Source organism: Geotrypetes seraphini, chromosome 15 (genome assembly GCF_902459505.1).
Source record: "Geotrypetes seraphini chromosome 15, aGeoSer1.1, whole genome shotgun sequence".
NCBI classification, from domain to species: domain Eukaryota; kingdom Metazoa; phylum Chordata; class Amphibia; order Gymnophiona; family Dermophiidae; genus Geotrypetes; species Geotrypetes seraphini.
In genome coordinates this window covers 22984939-23009813 of record NC_047098.1, presented here as the reverse complement: position 1 = coordinate 23009813, position 24875 = coordinate 22984939, and the positions used below count along the sequence as shown (strand labels likewise).

Below are 24875 nucleotides of genomic sequence, written 5' to 3'. Positions count from 1 at the left end.
AGAATAGGCTTTCACCACGCAGCATCGGGACACCTGAAAGGAGGTGCCCACTTACAGAATTACCTCCAAAAAGCACAGAGCATCTGTAAGCGTGGTGATGGTAGGGGAGAGAAGAGGGTGTCTTGTTACTGCGGTGTCTCCACACTCCTAAAAGGGTTGTACAGAATGGCAATTGCTGTCTCTCTGCACAGGCCTCAAGACCTGATGTCATGTTTTCCATTTTGCAGTGAGAAGGCATCCCACATTAACCGGTTCGAGCTGAGCCTGAGGACAGAGGCCACGCAGGGACTAATTCTTTGGAGCGGGAAGGGGCTGGAGCGCTCAGATTACATTGCCCTGGCTGTGGTCAACGGCTTTGTGCAGATGACCTATGACCTTGGCTCCAAGCCAGTCGTCCTGCAATCCACGGTGCCTGTGAACACAAACCAGTGGATTCGAATTAAAGCACAAAGGTGAGCAACAGTTGGCACCCTGAAGATGCTGACAGGAATATAAAATGACCAACTGTGAGCAGGGCAGGAGTTTGTGTTCATCTGTGCTCAGAGGCTCCATTACGTGAGCAGAAAGTCTGGTCATGTCCTGTACCTGCCCTAAAGCTCAGGGGAGGGCCTGTCCTGCTGGAAGCTTCTTCCTGGTATCTTTCCTTTGGAGTGGAAGAAGTTGGGACTCTTATTCTGAGCCAGTTACTCAGTAATTTGGGCTTATTGCAATCACTGGTTAAGAAGGAGATGTGAATTTCTGGTGTAGACAGGATGCCACAGATACATTCTGGTCTGTTAATGATGGGACCTGGCAGCGAGAGTGGGATGCAGTTTTCAGGTTTCCATGAGAGACAAATTCCCTAGAATCAGTGAAACCAGTAGTGTGGCTTTGTCTAGAGGTAAAGGTGATAAGCACAGGGATCAGTTAGTACAGCCACCTTGTGAATAGTAAGGCCCCGATTCACTAAAGTCAGCGATCGTCACTAAACCTGTTTTCACAGGTTCAGCAACAATCACTGCTAACCGACCCAATTCACAAAACGGCCCACCATGTGATTTCCCCCTCAATCGCCCATTTTCCAATCCGGCCATGCAAATTAGTAAAACCCCATGCAAAATAGCCAAGCGATTGCTTGGCTATTTTGCATCGGGTTTTATAATTCTAAAACCCGACTGCTGTAAATCTGTCGATAACTGTGATACCGATAGGTCTGCCGGGGTGGGGTGGGGGTTTCCATTTTTTTTAATGGTACTGATATTTTGCGTGTATTACACACTCAAATATCTGTCCTATTTTTAAAAAAATGAAAAAAATTATCCACCGCTGCCGCAGGCCCTCCCCAATGACCTGCCAAAAATCACATGCCACCTCTCCCTGACAATTGCGGCGACCCACCTGAACCCCAAAAAGATGGCAGGAGGGATGCCCACTCACTCCTGCCATGAAGGCCCTCTCCCTGAAGAAAAAGGCAGGAGGGATGCCTACTCACTCCTACCCCCGAAGGCGCCTGCCCGCTCCCCCCCAAAAAAAACAGCAGGAGGGAGGCCCACTCCCTCCTGCCCCAAAGGTGCCCCTGTTCCCTGAAAAAAAAACATCAGGAAGGATGCCCACTCCCACATTCCCACAAATACCTCCCATTCCCCCCAAAGAATAAGGCAGGAAGGTTGCCCACTCCCTCCTGCCAGAGCAGGAGGTGTTTTCAGTACCTCCTCCCAGTGTCACAGGTATGGGGGCAGGGGAGTTAGCATCCCTCCTACCATTTTTTCCAGGGGAGAGGACAGGTGGGCGGGGGAAAGTTGGCTCAGGGGGGCAGGCGGGGGAACGGTGGCTTGGGGTGCGCGATTGTCAGCTTTTTTAATGGGACAGAGGGTGCACGTTTAAGTCGCGCAGAATATCTGTCCCATTTTTTAAAAAGCAGAAGCCCTGACAGCAGTGACAGGAGGATGCATCTCCTGTCACTACTGTCAGAGCTCTGTGCATGTCTCAATCGCTCACTGAGCGACTGAGCCAGTGGGGTTTTATGCAAATGATTTACACCTCCATGCAAACTTGATAGTGAATCAATTGCAGTTTGAAAATCGGCCAGAGTCGGCCAACAGCGATTGAGTCGCTATCTTTAGTGAATCTAGCCCTGACTGTCCTGAATCAGTGATTTCTGCCTGTGAGGCCCATTCTCTGCCTCAGATAGTCCAAGAAGACAGCCTTTAGTACTAGGAACTTGAGAGCAGAAATGCAGAGAGCAAATCTGACTGATCTAGTTCTCTTGTGTTTAACATTATAGAGGTTAGATCACATTTGCATATTATCTTCTTATTCTGAGTTCCTGTACATGGTAAAATCTAGATGACCTCCCTATCTGCATCGTCGGGAATACTCTGGAGAGACTCAAGGAAAGAAAATTAGATCTAATTTCCCCTTCGCTGCTCCCACATCTGATTATATCACTGTCAGACTGATAGTGATTAGAAATTGGAATAATCATCTCAGAATTAGTCTGTGGTGACTTCCAGTGGAAGCAAATAAATTGGGGGCAGTTTAACTTGAGACCTCAACAATATGATCATGCTGTGATAGAAACATAGTAAAATGAAGGCTGATAAAGACCACATGGCCTGTCTCGTCTGCCTAACCAAGGTATTTTAATTGCTACTTTTTCTACACCTTTGCCTTGTGCCTTGCTTTTCTGGAGTTTTATAATGAGAGAATTCAGGGTCTCCTAGTTCAGAAGTCTTTCTCTCTGCTGGCAGAGTTTCACTCCCTTCTGTTCTTTCTCTGATTTTTGAAGGTCACATCAAGGTTCCCTGGTGAAGTGTAATTTCCCTCTAGTTAGCAAGGGTGAGGTTATGATGCTTTGGCAGATCTATGCAGGGAACAAGAAGGGCCAAAGAGGTGCAGATTGCAGCCTAGCCATTGGAAGCAGAATCCAGTTCTATTCTATTCTGTTATGTGACAACGATTGTAACACACTACAGTGTTCCCCCGTGAATTCGTGAACTCAGTTATTCGCGGTATTTTCTGACTGCCTCTTCCGGTCAGAAAATACAGGGAATGAGTCCACAGCTGATTCCTCTTCCTCTTCCCCCCTGGTCAGCCAATCAGCCTTCTGCACAGCCGATTCCTCCTCCTCTCCCCCCCTGGTCAGTCAATCAGCCTTCTGCACAGCCGCTTCCTCCTCCTCCTCCCCCCCCCCCCCCCCCCCCCCACCCGGAGTATACCAGGTATCATTTACTGAACCCACCAGCGCCCCAGCTGCCCTGTCCTGATTTTTTACAGACTCAAAACCGCATTTGCAGTTTTTCGAAATCCGTGGGTGTACTGTACTTAGTCAGGTTCCTTGTGGCTTACACACAAGAAAACCTGGACAATCCCAGAGAGGTACAATAACAATTCCAAGGGACATACAATAATACATACATTGATCCTTTATCCTCAGTGCCCACGGACATTATCAGGGCCAAAAAAAACCCTAACCTTTGTTAACCAAAAACTTATGGAATAAAAACGTCTTTAACGCCTTTCTAAAAACAATGGCAGTGCGTTCTAAATCCTGGACCCTTGAAATGATATAGATGCAAAGAAAGATATCTCAGATTTACCTCCTCTTCTACTAAACCGCGTTAGCGGTTTTAGCACGGGGAGCCACGCTGAATGGCCCGCTCTGCTCCCGACGCTCATAAGAACTCTATGAGCAGGTCATTCAGCGCAGCTCCCTGCGCTAAAACCACTAGCACGGTTTAGTAGAAGATGCCCTTCATTTTTGGTGAATTAGAAAAATGTAATATCATTTGATTTCCAAGCCTATATTTATTGTCCCCTGTATCATAGGTGTCATATAATCTGGGGAAATACCATATAGAATTTTAAATACAGTCACACAGATTTTAAAATTACCCATGCCGCAACTGGCAGCCAGTACATCCTAATCAAAAGAGGACTAATATTATTATTATATCCATAGTCTAAAACATATTAGTCTAGTGGCTATATTTTGTGTTACCTGTAGAATTTCTTGAAAATAGATTTTGAACATCCAGAATGGATTACATCGAACTGTGAAAGCAAAAGTAATTGGACTATAATCCTGAAAGTATCAAAATATTTTCTAATTGCTTTAACTTTTCTTAACAATATAGCAACCCCTCCCCCCCCCCTTTTACAAAGCCACGCTAGGCTTTTTTTTATCACCAGTCGTGACGGTATTAACTCCGACACTCATAGAATTCCTCTGAGCATTGTAGCTAATACCGCCACAGCCGACAATAAAAATAACCTAACGCGGCTTCGTATAACGGGGGGGAGGGGGGGGGTGATGATTTTTACCACTTTATTTACTTGCAGAATCAGAGATATATTAGGGCCCGATATTGAAACTATGGGAGACAGCCCAGCTGCCTCCTGCAGTCGGCGGGATCCTGGATATTCATTGTTGGAGTCACCAACATTGAATATCCGGGTCAAAGTTCAATGGTTCACACTTAGCCAGCAAAGCCAATTTTCATTGGCTGGCTGGCTAAGGCTAATGGCCAAAGAAAGACCTGCTTTTTAGGCTGGTCTATCTGGCCATGTGCCTTAACTGGCCAGCCGCTAAAAATCGGCAGTGACATAGTCAGTGAGCCAGATATTAGCGGAAGATAGCTGGCTATCTCCCACTGAATATCGATGGAATACTGGCCAAATGAGACCTAGCTGACTGGGAGTCTTTTCAGGCCAGCTAAGTCCCGCTGAATATCAGGGGGATTATTGTCTACTTGGACACCTAGAATTCTTGTACAAGACTCCATCTTATAATTAACAATATTAATATTGAAAGATTGAGAGGACCAAATATTTTCTGAACTTCCTGTCTCTGAACTTCCAATCAATAAGAATTTTGTTTTATTTTGATTCAATTTCTATGTATGCAATGTTGTCCAGTCTTCTATTATGTCTAGATTTTCCTTTACCCTTAGCCATAGCATTTCCTTGTTGTTTCAAGGTCTGCTGCATCTCCTCAATTACCCTAATTCTCATTGCAGGAAATACCGAGATGGCTCTCTTCAGGTCGGGAATGAAGCGCCAGTGTATGGCACCTCTCCTCTGGGGGCAAAACAGTTGGACACTGACGGGGCCCTCTGGCTTGGTAAATAGCGACGCAGCAATAAACTGAAGGGTTTTTTTATTTTAAAAAAATTTTTAATGGCAGGAGGAAGGAGATGGCAGAGTTTATAGAAGTTACAGCCAGTGGTGTAGAGAGGCACCCGGGGCAGTGGCACCCAGCATTGCTGTGCCGTGTGCTCCCCCACTCGTTCCTGTGCCCCTGCTCTTCCCTACTGCATGGGCACCCATCCCACTACTTGAGCGCCGCCCCCTGCGTACTTAAAATGTTCACCGCCGAAAGCACCATCTTCCACCCGCTGCACATGCCAGCGTTGGCTCCCTCCCGAAATCACATCCTGGAAATCATGACCAGAAAATGATGTCAGAAGGGAGTTGATGCTAGCATGAGCAGCAATTAGAAGATGCTGCTCAAGCCAGCGAACATTTAAAGAAGTATGCAGGGGGATAGAGAGGAAGGAAGGTGCCGGCAGCCAGGGTAGTTCGCCCCTCCCCTCCCTTACTACACCACTGGTTACAGCATCCTCCAGTTAGAGATGTGGAAGGTGGATTGGGTACCAGTTTCCGATTTCCTCTGAACACTGGAGTCAGTACTGGTTTGCAGCACCTCTTAACCGGTGGGTTAATGTCACATGATGGTGGTGATCTGATTATAGACCCTGCATTCCTTCTAGGAAATTAACTCCAGTCTCTATTGGTTTATAAACTCTTGTAAAAATAAGGGTTAGTGGAAATAACAGCAGCTGACAATCTCCTTCTGGCTCTTTTTGCTGTATGACCTTGAGTAAGTCACTTGGCCCTTTATGGCTTCAGTTACAACTTGGATTGAAAGTGTAGTGGGGCAGAAAACTAGCTTATGTCGGAGTTGCTGCAAGGACAGTGAGCACTGTTGGCAAACTTTCAGCCTAAAGCCCTGCCCCCAACTGACTTTCACGCCTTTAGCCTGCAGCCTCCCTGGACACCCCCTGAGTTTGATAATTGAACTAAAAAATCATGATAAAAAAAAATCCTATAAAAAAAAACAGATTAAGGTTCTTTGATTTTTTTTGTGGCTGTCAGGACCCATTGTTTTGCTTTGAATGTGGCTGCTTTTTGCCTCCCCCCAAGAGATGTTGCCCTAGGCAACTGCCTAACATTTTATTGGCATTTGATATACCATCCTATCTTGGTATATATCAGGTACTCATAAGTATTTTCCCTGTGTCCCAGTGGGCTTGCAATCTAATTATCCCAGGACAAGCAGGCATGATATTCTCACATGTGGGTGACGTCATCTACGGAGCCCCGGCGCGGACAGCTTTTCAAGCAAACTTGCTAGAAGTTTCAAGTTTGCACACTGCACCACGCATGTGCGTGCCTTCTGCCCACTAGAGGGCGCATCCCACCTCGTGGTCCTCAGTTCAAATTTTTCCGCGGAGCAAGAAAGCCCTGTGGATCTGAGCTCCAGTGTTTTTGCCTTCTAGCTGCCGCGTTTAGTTTGTTTATTGATCGGATTAATCGCGGTGCTGCTTTATTTTTCGTCCGTTTTACAAAAAAAAAAAAAAAAAAAAAATAATAATAATTGTTTTTCGTTGGGCTCCGGGGGCTCCCGGAAGCCTGAGCCGGGGAACGTCGGTCGTTCCCGGCCTTCTTCTTTTTCTCGTCGATGTCCCGTCCTGTTACGGGATTCAAGAAATGCAGCCGGTGTGAGAGACTACTCTCCATCACCGACCCTCACCGGTGGTGCATTGTCTGCCTTGGGCCCGAACATCCAACAGCCTCGTGTGATCGCTGTGCTACCTTCCAGAACAGGGCCCTCCGTCGCCGTAAGGCCAGAATGGCGGAATTGTTCGCCGTCGACGCGCCGCCCAAGGCCTCGACGTCGGCCTCGGCTTCGGCCCCGGCCTTGACCTCGGCCTCGGCGTCCTCGGGGGCCTCGGCGTCGCCTCGGCCCTCATCTTCGAAGCCGTCGTCATCGAAGCCAACTTCGGGTAAGTCCTCTGTTCCATCCCCTTCAGCAAAGAAGCCATCCTCGAGTCAGGCCAAAGCGGGTGGGTCGACCCCGACCCCGCATCGGACCTCGACTCCGCACACCCCGAGGGAATACTCGAGACCGAGGTCGCCCTCCAGGGAGTGTGCCCCGGACTCGGAACTCCCCACCTTCGTGGGGATTCCGGCCTTCCAGGATCTCCTTCGAGCCTTGATCTCATCGGAGCTGTCGGGAGCCCTGGAAGTGCTGCAGCGTGCTGCGGGCCCGGCGGCGTCGACCTCGGCCGGGGCGCCCCCGGCCTCGGAGGCCCCGGTCTCAGCTCCCTCGACCTCGGGAGCCCCGGCCTCGGCGACCTCGGTCTCGGGTATTGCGGCCCCGTCCACCTCGGCCTCGGCCCCGCCCCGGACCTCGACCTCGGGGGAGCCTCCTGAGCGCAGTGTCCGCCCAAAAGAAAAGTTCCGCAGAGTGCGCCGACTTTCCTCCTCGGCTTCGGGATCTTCCCCGGACGCCTCGCCCTCGAGGCGACCTCGGACGAGGCGCCGATCGAGAAAGCCTAAGCGACCCCGAGGCTCGCCTCGGCGCGATCGTTCCTCGTCGTTCGGGGGCGAGGCGCTGCAGGTGTCGGAGTTGCGCCTCGATAATCCGAGGCTCCTCCGCTCACCCCGGGGAAAGTCTTCCCGTGCCGCCTCGCCGAGGAAACGGGAGAGGACCCCACGGACCCCGGGATCCTCCCCCAGGGACTCCCCTAGGAGGATGATTTCACCCTCCCCCTCGAGGGCCGTGGAGAGAGGATCCTGGGATTCAGGATCGGTTAGGAATCCTCAGTATTCCCATGAGGCCTCCCCCCGCTCCTCGGCGGGACGGTCGAGAACCCCGTCCCCCCAGGCTAGGCCGTCCTCCTTCTCATCTTTTGTCCAGGACATGGCCCAAGCCCTGGGGATTGACCTGATGGTAGGTTCCAAATATTCCAAGGAATTTCTAGAGGAACAGGACCTTCCCACTCCCCCTAGAGAGGTACCTAGACTCCCTCTCAACAGTGTCCTCCTGCAGACCTGGCTGAAGAACTTGTCGAGCCCTCTTACAGGCACGTCTGTCCCGTCAAAAATGGAATCAAAGTATAGGACGATTCCCCCGAAAGGGTTTGATAAGGCGCAGCTCTCCCACCAGTCCCTCCTGGTGGAATCTGCCCTTAAAAAATCACAGCCCTCACGGGTTTCTGCGGCGGTTCCACCCGGCAGGGAGGGGCGGACCCTGGACAAGTTTGGCCGTCGCCTCTATTCAAACACTCTGATGGCCACCAGAGTTCTAAATTACTCCTTCACCTTTTCCTCCTACTTGCGTGGGATGGTGAAGGACCTTCCTCAATATCGGAACTCGTTACCGGACTCCCAAAGAGCAGGATTCGATAAGTTTATGTCCAACCTGTCTCAATTGCGGTTGTACCTATTCCATTCAGTGTACGACACCTTTGAGCTGGTTTCGAGGGTGTCGGCCCTCGCAGTGGCCATGCGCCGCTTGGCCTGGCTTCGCACCCTCGACATGGACCCAAACCTGCAGGAACGTCTTGCAGACCTGCCCTGTGTGGGGTCCGAGTTATTTGACGAGTCTTTGGAGGCGGCGACCAAGCGGTTGTCGGAACAGGAACGCTCTTTAGCATCCCTGGTCCGCCCCAAACCTAGGCCCCCGCCGCAGAAACCTTTCCGGCCTCCGCCGCGCCGGTACCCCCAGAAGTCGACCCCGTCTTTCTCAAGACCGCCTCCGAGACGTCCGTCTCAACGAGGCAGAGGGGGACAAACCCAAGCCCCGGCGCAGGGCCCTTCTAAGCCCGCGCCTTCCTTTTGACGGGCTGAGCGGACGGGGCGGGTTCCCCTCCGCACCTTCACCAGAACCCCTTCCCATCGGGGGGCGTCTTCGGTCCTTCCGGAAGGCATGGACCGCGATTACCTCAGACGCTTGGGTGCTCCGGATCGTCTCCGAAGGCTACTCGCTCAATTTTGTGTCCTCGCCACCGGACAGTCCCCCAAATTTAGCCTTGTGCAACCGGTCGCAACTACCGACCCTTCTGACCGAAGCCAAAGCTCTCCTGAAGCTTCGGGCGGTCGAGCCGGTCCCCAAGGACCAGTGGGGGACGGGATTTTACTCCCGTTACTTTTTGGTCCCAAAAAAGACCGGGGACATGCGCCCCATACTCGACCTCAGGAAGCTCAACAAATGCCTGGCCAGGGAGAAATTTCGAATGCTATCTCTCCCGGTCTTGTATCCTCTTTTGGAGGAAGGGGACTGGATGTGCTCCCTCGACTTGAAGGAAGCATATACCCATGTCCCGGTGCACCCCACCTGCCGAAAATTCTTACGATTCCAGGTGGGAGACCTACACCTCCAGTACAGAGTCCTGCCCTTCGGCCTGGCCGCGTCCCCACGAGTATTCACGAAGTGCATGGTAGTAGTGGCGGCAGCCCTGAGGTCTCGCGGGCTCCATGTGTTCCCTTACCTGGACGACTGGCTCATCAAAGCCCCGACCAGGGAGGATGTTATCTCAGCGACCCGACAGTCTATTGCCTTCCTGCAAACCCTCGGATTCGAGATAAACTTTCCAAAGTCTCAGTTGAGGCCGGCTCAGTCTCTTCAATTCATAGGTGCGGTGCTGGACACGGTGCGCCTGCGCTCCTACCTTCCGACCCAACGGTTGGAAGTCTTGGTACGGATGAGCCGCCAGGTCTCTCAACTACCAAGGGTGTCGGCCAAGCGCATGATGATGCTGCTCGGCCATATGGCCTCGACGGTACACGTCACGCCATTTGCGAGGCTGCATCTGAGGATCCCTCAGTATACACTCGCATCACAATGGCGCCAGGAGTGCGATCCGGAGTCGCGCCTCATTTCGGTGACTCCGCTTTTGCGGAAATCGCTAAGTTGGTGGACAGACTCTTCAAATCTGTCCACGGGACTAATGTTTCGCACTCCCCCATTTCGCAAGGTTCTGACCACGGACTCCTCGGACTACGCGTGGGGAGCCCACCTCGACGGTCTTCGCACACAGGGCCTGTGGTCGGCAGAGGACCGTCGCTGTCACATCAACGTGCTAGAGCTTCGGGCCATCTTCCTAGCACTTCGAGCCTTCGTTCACGTAGTACAGGACCAGGTGGTCCTCGTCCGCACGGACAACCAAGTAGCAATGTACTATGTGAACAAACAGGGGGGAACGGGGTCGTGGCCCCTCTGCTCCGAGGCCCTTCGCCTCTGGGAGTGGGCGGCCTCCCGGAACATCTTCCTCCGGGCGGTCTACATCCAGGGGGAACTGAATTGTCTGGCGGACAAACTCAGTCGACTCCTGCAACCCCACGAGTGGACTCTACACTCAGCAGTTCTGCACGAGGTCTTCGCTCGCTGGGGAACGCCACAGGTAGATCTGTTCGCCTCTCCGGAGACACACAAACTACCACTGTATTGCTCTCGGATGTACTCGCGGGATCGTCTGGAGGCGGATGCCTTCCTTCTCGATTGGGACGGGAAGTTCCTCTATGCATTCCCTCCTTTCCCTCTGATCATGCGAACGTTGGTACATCTCAGATCGTCCACGGCCACGATGATTCTCATAGCTCCTCGGTGGCCGCGTCAGAACTGGTTCTCCCTACTGCTCCAACTCAGCGCCAGGGAACCCCTTCTTCTGCCTGTCTGTCCTTCTCTGCTATCTCAGAATCAAGGATCCATGTTACATCCCAATCTGCAGTCATTGCACCTGACAGCTTGGTTTCTTGTTCCCTGACCCCTCCGGACCTGTCTCAATCAGTGAGGGAAGTGCTGGAAGCCTCCCGCAAGATCTCGACGAGGCTTTGCTATTCGCAGAAATGGACCAGGTTTTCCACCTGGTGCTCATCTTTCCTCCTGGACCCGGTATCGGCCCCGGTACCCTCGGTTCTGGACTACTTATTCCATTTGTCGCGCTCTGGCCTGAAAACCACTTCGGTGCGTGTCCATCTTAGTGCGATTTCCGCCTTCCACCAACACCTGGATGGACGCCCTCTGTCTCTCCATCCCTTGGTGACACGCTTCATGAAAGGATTACTCAGGGTTTGTCCCCCGCTCAAACCTCCCCCAGTCGTATGGAATTTGAATGTGGTTTTAGCTCAACTGATGAAACCACCCTTTGAGCCACTCAACAAGTCCCTCTTGAAATTTCTGACTTGGAAGGTGGTGTTTCTGATTGCCCTCACCTCCGCTAGGCGGATTGGGGAACTACAAGCCTTGGTTGCGGACCCACCCTTCACCGTATTCCATCATGACAAGGTGGTCCTCCGCACCCATCCTAAGTTCGTCCCGAAGGTTGTTTCTGATTTCCACCTCAATCAGTCCATTGTCCTTCCTGTGTTCTTCCCTAAGCCCCACTCCCATCCTGGCGAGACGGCGCTTCACACGCTTGACTGTAAGAGGGCGTTGGCATTTTACCTTCAACGCACCAAGTCCCATCGGAAGGTCCCGCAATTATTCTTGTCCTTCGATCCCAATCGATTAGGGCACCCAGTTTCCAAGCGCACTCTGTCTAACTGGTTGGCGGCGTGCATTTCCCTTTGCTATACTCAGGCTGGCCTTCCTCCCCCGGGTCGAGTCACGGGGCACAAGGTCCGAGCAATGGCAGCTTCGATAGCCTTCCTCCGTTCCACCCCGATGGAAGACATATGTAAGGCTGCCACTTGGTCTTCGGTTCATACATTCACCTCTCACTACTGTCTGGACACTCTGTCCAGGAATGACGGCCGGTTTGGCCAGTCAGTTTTACAAAATCTGTTTTCTTAAATTTGCCATCCTCCCACCTGCCCTTTTTGGTTTGGCTTGGAGGTCACCCACATGTGAGAATATCATGCCTGCTTGTCCTGGGATAAAGCACAGTTACTTACCGTAACAGGTGTTATCCAGGGACAGCAGGCATATATTCTCACAACCCGCCCACCTCCCCGGGGATGGCTTCTAAGCTAGTTATGGAACTGAGGACCACGAGGTGGGATGCGCCCTCTAGTGGGCAGAAGGCACGCACATGCGTGGTGCAGTGTGCAAACTTGAAACTTCTAGCAAGTTTGCTTGAAAAGCTGTCCGCGCCGGGGCTCCGTAGATGACGTCACCCACATGTGAGAATATATGCCTGCTGTCCCTGGATAACACCTGTTACGGTAAGTAACTGTGCTTTATGGTATCTGGAGCAATGGAGAGTTAGGTGACACAAGAAGTAGCACTGGGATCAAACCCGCAATCCTGAAGCAGCAGCTTTAACCACTAGGCCAGTAGTTATGCCTAATGGTTGGGTAGGCCCTGGCTTGTGCATTTACTTGTAACTTACTTTGAAATCAGATTGGGAGGAAGCAAGTAGTTAAATCTCCAATCCAAATTCAGTTAGAGTCCTTATGATCTATAAAAGTCAGTATTGAAAAGCGCTGAGGGGGGTCAGTGCCGCTGCTGATTATACATCCTTCTATTGAAGACTGGCAGGATGGATGCCCACTCCATCCTGCTTCTGGGCCTGCCTCGTCAAAATGATGGCCCAGTTCTTGCCCGGTGCATCCTGGGATGCACTGGGAGGGGCCTAAGTCCCTGAGTGGCTCATGCACCTAAGGACTCTCCCAGTGCATCCTGGGATGCACAGGGCTGGGCCACCATTTTAAAGAGACGAGCCCTCCTGACAATCTTCACTAGAAGGTACGGGGATGTCAGGGGGTGGTCCTGGCATTGTGGAGGGTCCTGGCATCGGGAGGGGGTCTCGGTCCCTATGGCCAGGTAGGGGGGGGGTCTGGTCCAATCTACTAGATCACCAGGCTCACAATATTTTGGACTCAGCAGGAAGGGGGACCGGTGGGAGGGCTCAGCGGGAGTGTTGATCTCTGTGTGTTTAAGTGCAGTTAAGAAGGAGTTTCACCTGGTTTGGCATTGTATTGTAAAGGTTGTTGCACTCTGCTGGACATCACCCTTCCTACAAGCATTTTTCATATACGATTCCTCCCTCACCAAGTAGTATTATGTGATTCAATGTGTCCCTCCCTCTGATGGGAGTCACTGTTATGATCTGTCTTTACTTCTTGAGAATAACTCTGCTCGGACTAGTACCGTCTTCTGTGACTGACCAAACATGGCATCTCCTTTTGCTTTTTTCCAGGTGGAGTGGAGAAGTTGAGTGTCTCCTATAAGCTTCCCAAGGCATACAGCACAGGGTTCATAGGTTGTATAAAGGACGTGCTGGTGGACCAGCTGGAGCTGCACCTGGTGGAAGATGCCTTAAATCATCCCACTATATTATACTGCTCAGCCAAATAGTCCCTGGGGTCCTCATCACACCTTACCCTCCTCCTCCTCTTACCTCTCCCCCCACTGCTGTAATTAATTTCTATTTTTGTAAACTTATTACTTTTTATATTTTGTGGGGGGGGGGGGGGGGAAATGAAGGGGAGGAAATTATCTGGGGGGGTTTTGGGTTGCAGGTTGATCAGATGCTGATCTTACATACTGTTTAATGAGAGAAGGCTGGTGATGTTCAGGCTTCAGGAGATGGTGGAGGAGGTGCTGAGAAGCCAGGCCTGCCAATCAGAACTACTGTGCATACTTGAAGTTTTTCCTGTCTTTTTGATTGGGGGGGCTTTGTTATTTTTTTTTTTAGGTTTTTTTATTGTTATAATTGTTTTGTTTAGATTTTATTTTTCATTTTTGTTTTTGTTTTAGCATTGAGCAAGACAAATATGAGGTGCTGATGTTTTATCTGTGGCCTTCTGTAAACCCTCCCCTTCCTGTCCTGGCACGTTGCACTGTCAGGTGAGGGATCCCATATACCCAGAGCCATTCCACAGGCCATGACAAACTGTACAGGTAGTCTGAATGTCCCTTAGAACCTTGAAAAATCTTCAGTGTGTTGATCAAGGTATTTCCGTTTGGATCCTGTCCTCTTCCCAACCTATCCACCACCCTTTCTGTACCTTGGATTTGGTTATAATTTTCATGTGAGTGGGGCTGATATTTAGTGTTCTGAGTGCTAGGAGGTAGCCCAAAAACTTCTCAGGATCACACATCTGTAAGACAGCTGGAACCCAGGTCAGTTGCAGAATTTTGGCTTTTAACATACTGCTGAAGTCCATCTGTGCACCTAATTTTAACATGAAGAGGAACCCCAAATCCCAGGATAACCTTAGCAGTGTTTCTGAACTCCCCAGGTAATAAATGAATTATGGTTAGAGAGCAAGGCTGGAAACTGTTCCTTCCTCTTCTCTTACTGCCCATTCTCTCTTGCAACCTCAGAAGCTCCCTAATGTTTTAAACACCTACTTTCAGAATCCTGGTTCATACCATCTTTGCAAGGTGGGAGGAGCCTAAGTTGGACAATGCCTTGATTCCAGAAGCCAACCCAAAATCACAGTTGAACTTTCTTCCTGCCCCCAGTCTTTCGCCTCTGGGGACTCTTGAGCACCTAGTACTAAGGAGCAGCAAAGTGCCACACATCCCAAGGCATGCTGGGATTTGTAGGCTTATTTATTTTCAGGAAACATGAGAAGATAAGGCTTTTCTTTAGGGAGCTGACTTTACAAGGGGGTGCTGAAAAGTTCTCAGCCCAACCCAGAAGAGAATGACATGGATATGGTTCAATCAATGGTCTGAAACAATGTCAAAAACATAGAACTCTTTCCAACTACAGTGGCAAAATAACGCTCAGAATTTAGGGAGTTGGTTGGTTGGGCTGAGAACTTTTCAGCACTCTCTTGTATGTACCCAACACTCATCTGTATATTAGGGATTTGCTTTCAATTTCTGGTTTTATTCTGGGAACATTTATGCATATAGCATATACTCAATTTAATTTATCCATACAATATTTCTAATGTATGTAAAGTTAATTTATACATATACCATTTTTACAGTATACAAATTTATCAAGTTTTACATGCATTAATTTCTGAAACAAACTGAAAAAGAAGAAGTCCAAAACTGAACTGAAAATAGTTTGGGTGACTGACATTCTGCTACCTATGACTCACCCTGAACTTCAGAATAGTTCTATACTTTTTTCTTTTTAAAAAAAATATTTTATGTAAGTAACATTTTTTTTACAAAATGCTCTTTTCAGCAAATAATTCTTTACTGGATTGAAAAGGCTTCCATAACTAGCTTCTGTTCATGTGCGTGTAATATTCACACACACTCTATTCAGGACAAAATATGCAAAGAACCTTTAAAAAGCTATCATGAATTTCTTTCATTTCCCTGTGTGACGGGGTGCCCTTTGGTGTTTTCATTTTGTATGGGGAAAGCCTTTTCCAATGTTCTCCAACTAGCTTGATGGTGGCTGCAATGTTTTTCTGTCATGGTGCAACATAATGTAACAGAAGCCATCTGCATTTGGGGAAAAAAAAAGTATTACTTTGTTTCTTATTTCTATTTTAACTGTTAAGAAAAATGCTGCTCTGGTATTCTTGCTTTGCCAGCTAGTCAGTTAGGTTGCAGCATGGAATCTGGAGCTAGGTAGAAATGTTAGAGGAGACTAACTTTGTACATTTGTATACTACTTTCAACTTGATTTTAAAATCAAGCTTTTTCAAATTCATTCTTACTGCACGTGGTGGCTGGGCTGAAGTTAATAAACAGTTATGGGCTGAAGGGCCTTGACCACTGTGCAGCTAAATCATAGCGGGAAGGGAATGGTTGCACAGCTCTAGTCCTGAGAGGAGAAGAAGGTCCCCAGCATTGCAGTTTCACTGGGAGCCTTTGTATACATTCTTAATGTGGAAGGGTTTGATTTTCCACAAATATGGGGTCTTTTAACGCACTTTGAAAGGCACTGATCTATTGTCAGCCCTTACCTTGTGTTGATTCCTGAAAGTGCAAGCACACTGCATATGTGTTGGGGGGGGGGGGGGGGGTCGGAAAGATCAGTTGCTTCCAGGGGAACTTTATAATGTAAAGTGCATACAAATAAATATATGAAAAGCATGCAGCACCAGAGCTACAAATTTAATGCTGCTTCTTCAGCAAAACTGCCCTTCTGGACCTTTCATTTTAAAAAAGACTGTTCAGAGCCACTGAGAGAGGCGGCAGCTTCGCTAGAAAGGTCTTGTTAGTGAAGCAGGCTTGGCCACAACGTTTACTGTAAATACATTAAAAATGTTTATGTTGCTGGGGCTTTGAATGCCTTAACTGACTTTATCTCCTTCCCATTCACCCTCTTTGTCTTTTAGTATCTTGAACCCAAGATTCAATTTAGCACACTTACCATGTGCACTTAATTTCAGTTGTATTTTTACTAGCATTTATAACTAGTATGTACAAAATATTACTTTATTTTTTGTATTTATGTCTGTCCATGTGTCTTTTGACATTAGATTTAAATTCAACAGTGTGAACTGCTGTACAAGTTCTGAAGGATGCTGCAGATTATACAAGAGGCATGTTATTATAACCATGACTAACTTTATGACGTGTGTCCTTCGTCCAATCATCACAACAAAATAAAGTTCGAAAACTGTTTAAAAGTTTGTTGTCCGATTAATGATGCTTTTTTTTATGGAATAAAATAAATTTTAACCTTTCCCAGCTGCGACTATCTCCCCCTCCTCAGGCGCCCTACAGAAGCACTAGAAAGTAATATGCTTGGCGTGGCCCTTTAAAGACTTGGTGGGCGGAGTCTAACAACTTTTGAAAGGGCGTGGCTTGGTAGCTATCGCTGGAACAGATGCGGAATGGCCTCCGTGAAGAGCAGGGCGACGGTGACGCGCTGGGAGGAGTTCAGAAGAGGCGTGGCCCATGCGTGAGGGAGACGTATTGCGGGCAGCCTCGGGGAAGGGGGGCGTGGCCGCGGATGCCGGGTGCCTGGTGAGCGTTAAGGCTGGTGCCCTGGTGGAGTTGCCGGGTAGGGGGCTGCTGGCGGCGGCATGGCGTCCCGCAGGTAAGGGCCGGTTGGGAAATCGCGGATCCTGAGCCGTGTCCGTTCTTCCTCAGAGTTGCTGCAGATGCATCGCGGCAGGAGAAACTCGAGGCTAAAAGTCTTCGAGGGGCTTTTCCCTGCTCGATGGTTCCGTCTGTGTTATTTCGATAATGCTGTGCTTGGAATTTTCTGCTAGGAGCTGCAGCCCTTCGATCCGAATTTGTGCAGAGTAACGTGGACTGTGTGCAGCACTCCGGAGAAGTTCGCTGGGAAGGGGGGGGGGGTGATTGCACGAGGCTCGTCCGACAGCTTTTAATGAGCTGAAGTTATTGTTCTTGGGTTGCCTTGTTAAAACAATAGAAGGAAACAGGAGGTATGCTGCTGTTGCCATGAAGCCCATGTTTTCTCTGGCAGGGGCTAGTTGCAAAGTGTGCTTTTAAAATCTTTGGCAGTTAGACGTGCATGCTGCTACCTATTGATTTTTGCATTTGTTTAATTTCTAGATCCAGTGTACGTCCGGGTAGAATTAAAAAAACAAAGACATTTTTTATATTTTCTATAAGGTATATTGTAGCAGTGAACAAGAACAAACTGCTTGGGTGGGTTGGTTTGATGCATAATGTACCCTGGTACAGTAAGAATCGATGCTCTTTGCTCTTGTAGGGGAAACTTTGTCCGGGCAGACTCCCTGGTTACTGCTTTCTCTGGTTGCTGTTGCAAGATGTTATGGTGGCCTGGTAGTTTTATCATATGGGTCAAGGTTTAGATCGCAAAATTATTGACTAGGCCAGTGGTCTCAAACTTCAATCTTTTGCAGGGCCACATTTTGGATTTGATGGGTCTCAGAAAAAAATAGTTAACGTCTTATTAAAGAAAGGACAATTTTGCATGAGGTAAAACTCTTTATAGTTTATAAATATTTCCTTTTGGCTAAGTCTTAATAATAATATTGTCATTTATAGCTAAAGAGACATCAAGAAACTGTTTTATTTTACTTTTGTGATTATGATAAACATACCGAGGGCTTCAAAATAGTACCTGGTAGGTCGCATGTGGCCCCCGGGCCGCAAGTTTGAGACCACTGCTCTAGGCTCTTGGTTTGTCTTAAAGAGAAGCCCCCTTGTTTCTCTCTGGAAATAGCTAGAATAGAATCTCTTGGTCTACTTTTTGGTATCCTGCCAGCAGCTTGTGATCTGGGTTGGCCACTGTTGGAAACAGGATACGGAGCTTGATAGATCTCTGGTCTGATTCAATATGGCAGTGCTTATGCTCTTATAATTGCTACCTTTTAGCTCAAAAGACTGGGGAGCTTAGTTGGAATTAGGGGCAGTGGGTTTGCAGAATAACACCCCTTCATAGTCCAGTATTGAGGAAAGGAGTACAGGTAACTCTACAAATGCACCTCATTCCGGGAAGCGGTAAAGCGCGGACCTCGCGGATCTTAAACTGCACGGTCCTTAAAAATCTGAGGTCCGTGCCACTTTTAGTCTCGGCATAGGTTATGGCTCTGACAGACCTCTGTGACACTTTAGCTCTGACGGATCCTAATCCTAACCGAGACTAAAAGTGGCAAAACTTTTACCCTGAGGTCCGTGCCACTTTTAGTCTCGGCATAGGGAGGGAAAAGCATTAGGATCCGTCAGAGCTAAAGTGTCATAGAGGCCTGTCGGAGCCATAACCTATGCTGAGACTAAAAGTGGTACTTTGGGTGCTGATCTGTGCGGACCGAAATGTATAGGTGTAGCTCCCATGTGTGTTACACATGCAAATAATAAAACCAGCCATCCCTTCTTGCATGTTCTCCAAGGCCCACATACATGTCTCAGTGACTCGGACGACCTGCCCAAGTCAACAGGGCTAGCCAGGATTGATCAAGAGGGAACTGTGCTAAGCCCCTGAAATTGTTTTCGGCATGCAAAATTATTTTTTTAAAATTCCTCTTTAGTGCAGGTGATTGTACACATAAAGTTATGAACCGAGGATCTATAAGTAGAGTATAAGATGTCGATGATTACACGTGCAAAACCCGGTCCTGCCACCTAAGCGTGTGATTCTTGGTATCTATACTTTGGAAAGGGGTAATGGCACGGACCTCAGATTTTTAAGGACGTGCAGTTAAGATCTGTGAGGTCTGCGTTTTACCCCTTCCCCCCTCACTCCTGCCTTGTAGCATCCCTTCCCGTTCCAATACTGGCAGTCTACAGTTCTCTTTAATCTTGATTTATTAACCCTGGGCTTCTCTCTGGCTGTGGTGTCTTTGATGATGGCGACCATAAATTAAGTAGTTTTAACTTTCAAAATAATCTTTCTTTAAATTGTGCTGCGAGATCAGGTTTGGTGTTCGATATTCTAGTTTAACCCTAGTGGCTGTCCCATTTCTCTCCGTCCTGTGGCATATCTGCATTTCAGGAAAGTGTGTCAGAATGGTTCCGATTTTAAGAAAGGATATGTTGGAATCAGTGGTGGTGTCGGACCTCAAATTTTGGGTGGGCCTTTGATCAAAAGGGGTGGGCACAATGTCCTCTTCCTCCTCCCTGTTCAGCGCTCTCTAACTCAAATACCTGAACAGGCAGGGAGCCCACAAGCCCCAGCAGCCGAAGACCTCCTCAAAGCTGCCGAATTCCTCCAGTGCAGCTCGGCAGTTGGTAGCAGCTGTAGTGAGCCGCCTCACACCGGTGAACGCTCAGTTTTCACGCATGTGTGAAAACAGCATGCGCAGAGCGTCGTCATTGGCGCAGAAAGCTGTCTCCAACTGCTGAGCTGTGCTGGAGGGAGTTCAAAGGTGCTTTTAAAGAGGTCTTCAAATAATAATTTTATTCTTATGTACCACCATACTGAAAAAGTTCTAGGCGGTTCGCAACAAGGAGCTAATACATGGGATACAGATAAAATACAAATTAGAATAATGGACTTAAAAAACAGATAAAGACAGAAAGCATTTACAATATAATGGCAGAGCTTGAGCATTCCAGCTAACTAAGGGGGTCTTTTACAAAGGCATGCTAGCCGATTTAGCGTACTCTAAATACTAATGTGCCCTTTATAGTCTATGGATGTTTTTGGCATTTAGCACGTGCTAAATCGGCTAGCACGCCTTAGTAAAAGACTCCCCAAATCAGGAATACACTGCTTCACTACACTTCTTCACTGAAAGAATGGTTGATCGCTGGAATAGTCTTCCACTTCAGGTTATTGAGGCCAGCAGTGTGCCAGATTTTAAGGCCAGATGGGATAGACATATGGGATCTATCCGCAAAGATAGATAGGGAGGGTCACTGGAGTGGGCAGACTTGATGGGCCGTGGCCCTTATCTGCCGTCTATTTCTATGTTTTCTATGTTACTGCTGCTGGGTGGACCCAGACCTATCCTTGGCTACATCACTGACTGGGAGGACCCATTGGAAGTCCCTTACATAATTTTTTTTGTTGAGCAGATAATCAGTAATAATACAAATGCAAAAAAAAAAAAAAAGATAGTTTTACGTCATCTGAAAAACAAGAAATGCCAGGTCATTGTTTATGTGGATAAAAATAAAGGCTACCAAATGAAAAATAATCAAAGGTGATGCCTTTTTATTTGTACTAACTTAAAATTAATACCTTTCTTTATTAGGTTTCAAGAGTTCACACACAGAGGTCCAAAATGTATTTCCTGGTGGTCAGTTTTTATTTCTTTCAAGTGGGGACAATGAAGGAAATTAAAATTAATATGAAACTGAAGGGAAGAAATCCCTAGTGCACATTTCACATACAGAACTATAATTCCTTGAGATATGCAGCTGTCGGGTCTTGGAGGTTTGAAGTAGAGAATGGCACGGGGACATATTTTTCCCTGTCCCCGCAGGAACTCAGTTTCCCCATTCTGTCCTCGCGAGCTTTGTCGCTGTCCTTGCCCCTGCCCCATTCCTGTAAGCTCTGCCTTAACCGCACAAGCCTCGAGCACTTATGATTTTAAAGTGTTTGAGGCTTGTGCAGATGAGGACGGAGCTTAGGCATTGGTGGAATGAGGCATTATGACATCACAGTCTGAGCTCTAGAATGTTGCTACTTATGATTTTAAAGTGTTTGAGACTTGTGCAGATGAGGACGGAGCTTAGGCATTGGTGGAATGAGGCATTATGACATCACAATCTGAGCTCTAGAATGTTGCTACTTAGGATTTTAAAGTGAGGCTTGTGCAGATGAGGACGGAGCTTAGGCATTGGTGGAATGAGGCATTATGACATCACAATCTGAGCTCTAGAATTTTGCTACTTAGGATTTTAAAGTGAGGCTTGTGCAGATGAGGACGGAGCTTAGGCATTGGTGGAATGAGGCATTATGACATCACAGTCTGAGCTCTAGAATGTTGCTACTTATGATTTTAAAGTGTTTGAGACTTGTGCAGATGAGGACGGAGCTTAGGCATTGGTGGAATGAGGCATTATGACATCACAATCTGAGCTCTAGAATGTTGCTACTTAGGATTTTAAAGTGAGGCTTGTGCAGATGAGGACGGAGCTTAGGCATTGGTGGAATGAGGCATTATGACATCACAATCTGAGCTCTAGAATGTTGCTACTTAGGATTTTAAAGTGAGGCTTGTGCAGATGAGGACGGAGCTTAGGCATTGGTGGAATGAGGCATTATGACATCACAGTCTGAGCTTTAGAATGTTGCTACTTATGATTTTAAAGTGTTTGAGACTTGTGCAGATGAGGACGGAGCTTAGGCATTGGTGGAATGAGGCATTATGACATCACAATCTGAGCTCTAGAATGTTGCTACTTAGGATTTTAAAGTGAGGCTTGTGCAGATGAGGATGGAGATTAGGCATTGGTGGAATGAGGCATTATGACATCACAATCTGAGCTCTAGAATGTTGCTACTTAGGATTTTAAAGTGAGGCTTGTGCAGATGAGGACGGAGCTTAGGCATTGGTGGAATGAGGCATTATGACATCACAATCTGAGCTCTAGAATTTTGCTACTTATGATTTTAAAGTGTTTGAGACTTGTGCAGATGAGGACGGAGCTTAGGCATTGGTGGAATGAGGCATTATGACATCACAATCTGAGCTCTAGAATGTTGCTACTTAGGATTTTAAAGTGAGGCTTGTGCAGATGAGGACGGAGCTTAGGCATTGGTGGAATGAGGCATTATGACATCACAATCTGAGCTCTAGAATGTTGCTACTTAGGATTTTAAAGTGAGGCTTGTGCAGATGAGGACGGAGCTTAGGCATTGGTGGAATGAGGCATTATGACATCACAGTCTGAGCTTTAGAATGTTGCTACTTATGATTTTAAAGTGTTTGAGACTTGTGCAGATGAGGACGGAGCTTAGGCATTGGTGGAATGAGGCATTATGACATCACAATCTGAGCTCTAGAATGTTGCTACTTAGGATTTTAAAGTGAGGCTTGTGCAGATGAGGATGGAGATTAGGCATTGGTGGAATGAGGCATTATGACATCATAATCTGAGCTCTAGAATGTTGCTACTTAGGATTTTAAAGTGTTTGAGACTTGTGTAGATGAGGATGGAGCTTAGGCATTGGTGGAATGAGGCATTATGACATCACAATCTGAGCTCTAGAATGTTGCTACTTAGGATTTTAAAGGGTTAGAGGCTTGTGCAGATGAGGACAGAGCTTGCAGGAATGGGGCAGGGGCAGGAAAAGAACTCGATGGGATGGGAAAATGAGTTACCACAGGGATGGGGAAAAATTTGTCCCCGTGTCAATTCTCTAGTTTGTAGTGGAGGAAGCCTGCTGCGGACTTTCTGAACAATAGCAATAATACTGACGCCCTGCTCTGCCAGCCCTTGTCTGTGCAGCACCCTGTTCCCACTGTGCAGAAATGGTATGAGGTGCTAGTCTGACATAAGGATATCAATAGACTACACATCACACCTGATGTCGGTGGCAGCACTTGACCACAGCTTTATTTTGTAAAACACGTAGGCAGCAACATTTAAACTCAATGTGTGCACCAATATGCAACCATACCTGAGCTACTAAACAATACAGTGTAATTGTAATAACTCCCCAGCCCTCTGTGGGACCAGCGAGGCTGACGATCTCTCAGGTACCATCGCTGGCCACCCTTCCTTAAACAAGGGAGTCTTATCAACAGGTGCAGCTGACCCAGATGCACTTACATGAAAACTTGAGGGTTCTGCAACCTTCCTTTCCCCGTTGCCTGCTAACGGTTGTGTGTGTATTTGGGGGGGGGGGGGGCGAAGGAGGGCTCCCTTCTGTGAACAAGCAAAGCTCGTAGCCCTAGATGCATAACTCATAGTTACAATCTGCCTTGATCTAAAATCCTCTGTTGCGTGCCTTGGACCATATAATTGAATAGCTGCGAATCAGGATCCCTTGAAGGACTCCTCAGCTTTAGAAAAGCAATAAATCCACCCCATTTATTAGAAAACCCAGTGGCACTATCATATGATACCATTTTATTTGGAACATCCATGAGGGCAAAAGGTCAAATTTCGGCCAAAAATAACAAATGTTTGTTTAGAATGACGGGGGTTGCCATGCAGCTTATTTTAAAGAATTGGAAAAATTGGGATAGATTAAATTATTCATTCTGGTGGGAATCCCTATGTTATGTCTTTAAAATGGAAAGGTTCATGGCCATTCAGAAGGGATATTATAAAAAAAATCTATGGAAGTTTGGGAACCATTAACTAAATATTGTAAGGATTGATTGATTTATATAAATGAGGAAAACATACATGAGGGGGGGTATGTTTTGGCACTGATTAGGAGGTATAGATAGGTTGTTTACGGGTATTTTTATGATTTGTTGTTCAATTGGATAAAGGGGCGGGGGAAAATAAGTCTTGTCTTTGTTTCTAATAAGTATATTGTGCTGAAATGTAATTGCATCATCTCTTGTGCACAATTGTAGTTTTAAAAATGAATAAAGAAGGTAAAAAAAGAAAAGCAATAAAAACAGACCTCTTCACCGATAAGACTGCAAAGAGATGTATATTAGAAACATAGAAAAATGACAGCAAAAAAGGGCCATAGCCCATCAAGTCTGCCCACTCTATAAACCCTCCCCAAACTGCCGTCCAAGGGTCACCCGTAGGTGGCATCACCTCTACACTACCCCCGTAGAGATCCGACGTGGGCATCCCATTTTGTCTTAAAATCATTTATTCTGCTGGCTACGATCACCTGGTCCGGAAGCTCGTTCCAATGGTCTACCACTCTTTCTGTGAAGCAGTACTTTCTGGTATCCCTATGAAATTTCCCGCCCCTGATTTTCATTGGATGTCCTCTTTTGGCCGAGGGTCCTTTGAGAAAGAAAATGTTGTCTTCCACCTCTATGCGACCAGTGATGTACTTAAATGTCTCTATCATGTCTCCCCTCTCCCTACGTTCTTCGAGAGAGTCTAGCCGCAATTTGTGCAGCCTGTCCTCATACGAGAAATCCTTGAGCCCCAAGATCATCCTGGTGGCCATTCGCTGAACCGACTCAACTCTCAGCACATCTTTACGGTAGTGCGGCCTCCAGAATTGCACACAGTACTCCAGATGAGGTCTCGCCATGGTTTTGTACAATGGCATTATGACCTCCAGCTTCCGGCTAACAAAACTATATTGGTACCAGAACCAGTATGTGCAACATAAAGAATCTTGTATCATACACTAACTGTCTGTGTGTAGCTTGTACTGGAAACCTTGCATCGTAAAGGACAACCATAGCAAATTGTAACCAGTAAACTGTATATTATTTTTAGCCCCTAGCCATGTATCAAGTTAGGATAAAAACTTGTATCATAAACTTGTACACAAATTATGTACACTTCTCCCTCCATATTCGTGGGGGATGCGGGCAGATCATAGCCGTGAATACCGAAAAATCGTGAATAACTTTTTGCATGTTATTTGCGGTTTTTCGGTAAAATAGACCTGAAAAAGATAATACTTAACTTTTCCCCTAAA

At 47.5% G+C, this 24875-nt stretch overlaps 2 protein-coding genes across 5 annotated transcripts in view; both read left to right on the top strand.

The window, feature by feature from the left end:
- The window catches only part of AGRN (agrin), a 400096-nt gene extending 383554 nt beyond the window's left edge, over positions 1-16542 (top strand). For both annotated transcript variants that reach the window (XM_033921542.1, XM_033921543.1), the window contains 3 exons: positions 228-452; positions 4998-5101; positions 13188-16542. In XM_033921542.1, the coding sequence (XP_033777433.1) occupies positions 228-452; positions 4998-5101; positions 13188-13345 (487 nt within the window). In that variant the 3' untranslated portion in view covers positions 13346-16542. The remainder of the gene's footprint in view (positions 1-227; positions 453-4997; positions 5102-13187) is intronic.
- Positions 16543-16772: 230 nt separating this feature from the next.
- The window catches only part of LOC117348908 (tyrosine-protein phosphatase non-receptor type 11-like), a 131680-nt gene continuing 123577 nt past the window's right edge, over positions 16773-24875 (top strand). For 2 of the 3 annotated variants that reach the window (XM_033921544.1, XM_033921545.1), the window contains exon 1: positions 16854-16882. In XM_033921544.1, the coding sequence (XP_033777435.1) occupies positions 16869-16882 (14 nt within the window). In that variant the 5' untranslated portion in view covers positions 16854-16868. Of the gene's footprint in view, positions 16956-24875 lie in introns of all 3 variants that reach the window. The other variant, XM_033921546.1, reaches the window with a different exon arrangement.